The sequence below is a fragment of the Saccopteryx leptura genome, chromosome 9 (genome assembly GCF_036850995.1).
Source record: "Saccopteryx leptura isolate mSacLep1 chromosome 9, mSacLep1_pri_phased_curated, whole genome shotgun sequence".
In the NCBI taxonomy this organism is placed as follows: Eukaryota; Metazoa; Chordata; class Mammalia; order Chiroptera; family Emballonuridae; genus Saccopteryx; species Saccopteryx leptura.
Window position 1 is genome coordinate 1,360,389 of NC_089511.1, and position 6,000 is coordinate 1,366,388.

The 6,000-nt window shown below is 55.7% G+C and overlaps 1 protein-coding gene across 1 annotated transcript in view; it reads left to right on the forward strand.

Moving 5' to 3' along the window:
• TSHZ3 (teashirt zinc finger homeobox 3) overlaps positions 1 to 5,711 on the forward strand; it is a 69,387-nt gene extending 63,676 nt beyond the window's left edge. The window contains exon 2 of the mRNA XM_066349378.1: positions 844 to 5,711. Within this exon, the coding sequence (XP_066205475.1) occupies positions 844 to 4,061 (3,218 nt within the window). The 3' untranslated portion in view covers positions 4,062 to 5,711. The remainder of the gene's footprint in view (positions 1 to 843) is intronic.
• Positions 5,712 to 6,000: the final 289 nt, after the last annotated feature.

The window sequence follows — 6,000 nt, forward strand, 5'->3', positions numbered from 1 at the left end:
ATACCAATTGTCCAGCACCCGCTCTGACATCATTCTGCATGGACCGGGGGCGTGCGTGCGGGTGGGCAGGCGGCTGGGCGTGGCTGACTGGGCACGGACGGGCACAGGGCCGGGGCGGGGGGCAGCGGTCAGAGCCTTCCCTCACGCCCGGAACCAGCCAGCACCCGTCTTGTGTTTGGACAGGTACACAAAGCTCTTAAGAGACCAGCTTTTCCAGAAAGAAAAAAAGACAAAAAAACATAACAACAAAAAACAAAGCGCCCACAAAATCTCATTTTTAATTTATTTCAATGGGTGTACTTTCTTCTGACTTCGTGAAGATTTTATTGATGTTTTTGTCTTTTATTTTTATTAAAGATTGAGCCTCAAAAATGTAATGAGTAAAAAATGCTTGCTTAATTTAAATTGTGAATCTGTCTGTTAAGAAATGCATTAGGGGTAGGAGAAGCATAAGACGTATTAATTGACAGACAGGAACTGCTGTCTCTGAGGTTGATACAAGTAATTTATTACTTTAGAAATGAATGCCACCTCAGAATGTGCTTCATTAATTTCAAATTTAGTTTTAATTTCAAGCTGTTGCCCCTTGAGAAGAATAAGGTGGCAAATTATGTTTGAAGAGCAGATATTTTTCTGTCCTCCAAAGAAACACCGCGTTGTAACTATTTAATTTTTCACAAATAAACATGCCCATCGGCTTTGGCTGCGTTTTCCTGGGAGCTGAGGAAAAGATTCCAGGTAAGACCAACAGCCACTAACGCTTTCTCTTCTCTCTCTTCTCCCCCCCGGTTCCTCTCCTCTCTGTCGCACCTGCCTCACCTTCCCACCCGTCACCGCCGGCAGCCTATGTCTCCGACGAGCTTAAGGCCGCCGCCCTGGTGGAGGAAGACCTGGACGCCGAGGACAGCGCGGCAGATGGGGAGCCCTCGGCCAAGCACGCGTGCCCGGAGCAGGCGCTCGGCAAGGCCTGCCCCAGCTACCAGGACTCGCCGGCCGCCGAGTTCTCCAGCCACGACCTGGACAGCGAGTCGCACCTCAGCGAGGCCAGCGACCGCATGGCCGACTTCGAGAACGGCTCCGTCAAGAACGAGGAGGAGGCCAAGGAGGCGGCGGCGGCCGCCCCGGAGGACACGTCGTCCGTGTCGGACAGCCTGGAGCAGATGAAGGCCGTGTACAACAACTTCCTGTCCAACTCCTACTGGTCCAACCTGAGCCTCAGCCTGCACCCGCCGCCCTCGGGCAAGGACCCCGGCAGCAGCAGCAGCAGCAGCAGCAGCAGTAGCAGCAGCTGCGGCAGCGGCAGCTTCGACTGGCACCAGAGCGCCATGGCCAAGACGCTGCAGCAGGTGTCGCAGAGCCGCGCCCTGCCGGAGCCCAGCCTCTTCAGCACCGTGCAGCTCTACCGGCAGAGCAGCAAGCTCTACGGCTCCATCTTCACCGGCGCCAGCAAGTTCCGGTGCCGGGACTGCAGCGCCGCCTACGACACGCTGGTGGAGCTGACCGTGCACATGAACGAGACCGGCCACTACCGTGACGACAACCACGAGGCCGACGGCAACAACCCCAAGCGCTGGTCCAAGCCGCGCAAGCGCTCGCTGCTGGAGCTGGAGGGCAAGGAGGACGCCCAGAAGGTGCTCAAGTGCATGTACTGCGGCCACTCCTTCGAGTCCCTGCAGGACCTGAGCGTCCACATGATCAAGACGAAACACTACCAGAAAGTGCCTCTGAAGGAGCCCGTCACGCCCGTCGCCGCCAAGATCCTCCCGGCCGCCCGGAGGAAGGCGCCCCCGGAGCTGGAGCCGCCCAGCTCCCCGGACTCCACGGGCGGGACCCCCAAGGCGGGGCTGGGGGACGCCAGCGATGCGCTGCAGAAGAACGCCAACCCCTACATCACGCCCAACAACCGCTACGGCCACCAGAACGGCGCCAGCTACGCCTGGCACTTCGAGGCCCGCAAGTCCCAGATCCTCAAGTGCATGGAGTGCGGCAGCTCCCACGACTCCCTGCAGGAGCTCACCGCCCACATGATGGTCACCGGCCACTTCATCAAGGTCACGAACTCGGCCATGAAGAAGGGGAAGCCCATCATGGAGACGCCCGTCACGCCCACCATCACTGCCCTGCTGGACGAGAAGGTGCAGTCCGTGCCCTTGGCGGCCACCACCTTCACGTCCCCCTCCCACACTCCGGCCAGCGCCTCCCCCAAACTGAACGTGGAGGTCAAGAAGGAAGTGGACAAGGAGAAAGGGGTCCCCGACGAGAAACCCAAGGACAAGGAGAAGCCCGGTGAAGAGGAGGAGAAGTATGACATCGCCTCCAAGTACCACTATCTGACTGAGAACGACCTGGAAGAGAGCCCCAAGGGGGGGCTGGACATCCTCAAGTCCCTGGAGAACACCGTGACCTCGGCCATCAACAAGGCCCAGAACGGCACCCCCAGCTGGGGGGGCTACCCCAGCATCCACGCCGCCTACCAGCTCCCCAACATGATGAAGCTGTCCCTGGGCGCCTCGGGGAAGAGCGGGCCCCTGAAGCCCGTGTTCAGCAACAGCGAGATCCTGTCCCCCACCAAGAGCCAGACCCTGGTGTCCCCGCCGAGCAGCCAGACCTCACCCATGCCCAAGACAAACTTCCACGCCATGGAGGAGCTGGTGAAGAAAGTCACCGAGAAAGTGGCCAAAGTGGAGGAGAAGCTTCTGAAGGAGCCGGAGGGCAAGCTCTCCCCCCCCAAGAGGGCCACCCCGTCCCCCTGCAGCAGCGACGTCAGCGAGCCCGTGAAGATGGAGGCGTCCGGCGACGGGGGCTTCCGGAGCCAGGAGCACAGCCCCAGCCCCCTGCGGGACGGTGGCAAGGAGGCGAGCCCGCCCGCGGAGGCCGGGGAGGACGGCCGGGAGCCGGGCAAGCCCGCGCCCGGCAGCATGAGCAGCAGCACGGCCATCATCACTGACCACCCGCCCGAGCAGCCCTTCGTGAACCCTCTGAGCGCCCTGCAGTCGGTCATGAACATCCACCTGGGCAAGGCCGCCAAGCCCTCCCTGCCCACCCTCGACCCCATGAGCATGCTCTTCAAGATGAGCAACAGCCTGGCTGAGAAGGCGGCCGTGGCCACCCCCCCGCCCCTGCCCGCCAAGAAGGCGGACCACCTGGACCGCTACTTCTACCACGCCAGCAACGACCAGCCCATCGACCTGACGAAAGGGAAGAGCGACAAAGGCTGCTCCCTGGGCTCGGCGCTCTTGTCACCCACCTCCACGTCCCCGGCCACCCCCTCCTCCACGGTGACAACGGCCAAGACGTCCGCCGTGGTCTCGTTCATGTCCAGCTCGCCGCTGCGCGAGAACGCCCTGTCGGACATCTCGGACATGCTGAAGAACCTGACCGAGAGCCACACCTCCAAGTCCTCCACCCCGTCCAGCCTCTCGGAGAAGTCCGACGTCGACGGGGCCACCCTGGAGGAGGCCGAGGAGGCCACGCCCGCGCAGAAGAGGAAGGGCCGCCAGTCCAACTGGAACCCCCAGCACCTGCTGATCCTGCAGGCCCAGTTCGCCGCCAGCCTGCGGCAGACGCCGGAGGGCAAGTTCGTCATGTCGGACCTGAGCCCGCAGGAGCGCATGCACGTCTCCCGGTTCACGGGGCTCTCCATGACCACCATCAGCCACTGGCTGGCCAACGTCAAGTACCAGCTCAGGAGGACAGGCGGGACCAAGTTCCTCAAGAACCTGGACACGGGCCACCCCGTGTTCTTCTGTAACGACTGCGCCTCACAGATCAGGACTCCCTCCACCTACATCAGCCACCTGGAGTCGCACCTGGGCTTCCGGCTCCGGGACTTGTCCAAACTGTCCAGCGAACAGCTCAACAGTCAGATAGCACAAACCAAGTCGCCGTCGGAAAAGCTGCTGACGTCCTCCCCCGAGGAGGACCTGGGCACGTCCTACCAGTGCAAACTGTGCAATCGGACCTTTGCGAGCAAACACGCGGTCAAACTCCACCTCAGCAAAACCCACGGGAAGTCCCCCGAGGACCACCTGCTGTACGTGTCCGAGCTGGAGAAGCAGTAGCGGAGGCGACGGGCCGGCTCGGAGGGACACGGCAGCTTCGGGCCCCTCTCGTCCGTCCCGGTCTCGGCACGGGCTCTGGCGGTCACCGCAGAGCGCCGCGCGGGGCCGGGCGGTGTGCGTGATGTACAGTGTTCCCTAGAGGTGCGTAATCAGCCGTTGTTCCTGGTACCGATGAAGGTCGAGACGCAGTGCTACGTGTTTGGAACTTGGTGTGACATGGGATTGAGTCGTGAGCACCCTGCGCTCCCAGCTGCATGCATTCACAGACCGTTTAATTAAGCATTTATAACGAAGCCCGGCGCCCTCTCCACGCGGCTGGGGAGAGCGCGCGGGCAACTCTCACCCTCTCATCTTTAGCCCTCTGAGTACTTTGAAGCACTTTTGCATTCATTTGGTTAAAAAAAAAAATAATGATAATAAAATAAAATGATAATAATGTATGAAGCTCAGTTTTTTAAACTCCTTACCAGCTTCGTTATAATTAATACTACGAACCTCCCTTTATGCAGGTCTGCAGGGGTATATATATATATATATACCACGCCTTGAAATTTAAAAGAATATTATTTTCACATTGAAACATAGATGTATATATTGTATAGATTTCAGACTCTCTTATGAAAAAAAAAATGTGATTGTGGTTAAATGACCTTTTTTCCCTGCATTTATAGCAACTGTTTTATGTATACCTGCTATGCTCGGGGCATAAGCCATGCCTGTGTATAGTGTATATTTTTTTTCCTTTTTTTTAACGTCTATGGGTTTTTGCTTCTTGTTTCTTTTTTTTTTTTTTTTTACATGCAAACATTGTAAATTATACAGAAGAGACCACGGATAGCATTTATAAAGTAACAGAAACCGTATCTGAAAGCAAAGTACGACTGTTTGTTTTGCTATATACAGTACATCTATATTGATAGAGGTTCACGTTTAAATTATACATATTTATTAATACCACATCATCATTTGTTTTGAGCAGTCTGAACCGATGCGGCCAGGTGCACCATCCACGGCCGGCGAGCAGCCGTTTTGCACATGGTTTTTAAAGGTATTTAATAGAAATCGAAGAATGCTAAAAAACAAACAACAAACTCAGTGCTCTTTAAAGGGTTAAGAAGTCTATTTGAAAAGGAAATTAAAAAAAAAAAAGAACAAAAAAAGAAAAAGAAAAAACTTGTACTGTATTTCCTAAAAATTGCTAAAGCCTTTGAAATGTTTGTACTGTAACACTTTGCTTAACACGTCACGAGGCACTGTGACCAACCTCCCCCCCCCTTACCTCCCTGCCAGCCCTCCTGGTTGCCTGTCCGCTGGCTGGATGCGTTTTGTTCCAAACGGTAACTTTGTTTCCTTCTCCTCATTATCCTCCCCAAGATCTCACGCTGCAGCTTTCTCTTTAGGCGAATGAAAGGTAACCCGTGGTTACAGCTCTTCCAGCGGTCCCGTTCTCCGCCGTTTTTTGTTGTTTGGTGGGGTTTTGTTTTGTTTTGTTTTTGGCAGTTAATTTGCAGGAGTAACTGACAGGTGACACCGTACGAGAACCTATGTATAAAATACCGGCATGTAAACAGCACAGACCCTGTAACACACTGTGTGCCCTGTTTTGTTGTTGACAATGAACCACCATTATGTGAGTCTTCATATAACCCCCTTTTTTCTACGGCAGCATTAAAATCGTCTCTCTTTTTCTTTTTTTTTTTTTTTGCTATAATTTTGTGTGTGGTTGTTCACAATTATGTCTGCGATGTTGCCCCGGCTAACGAGCACATTAAAGAAGGAACCGTATGCGATCTGTTTACGACCGGGTTGGTGGCTGTGTCTGCCAGGTGTTGGCAGTCGGAAGCCGCCCGTAAATCAAGGGAAGTTGCTGTGAACTCAGGCGTCGGGAGCGTGGGGTGGGGAGGGGGGCGCTTCTCTCGGGGGTGGGGGCGGCGTGGAC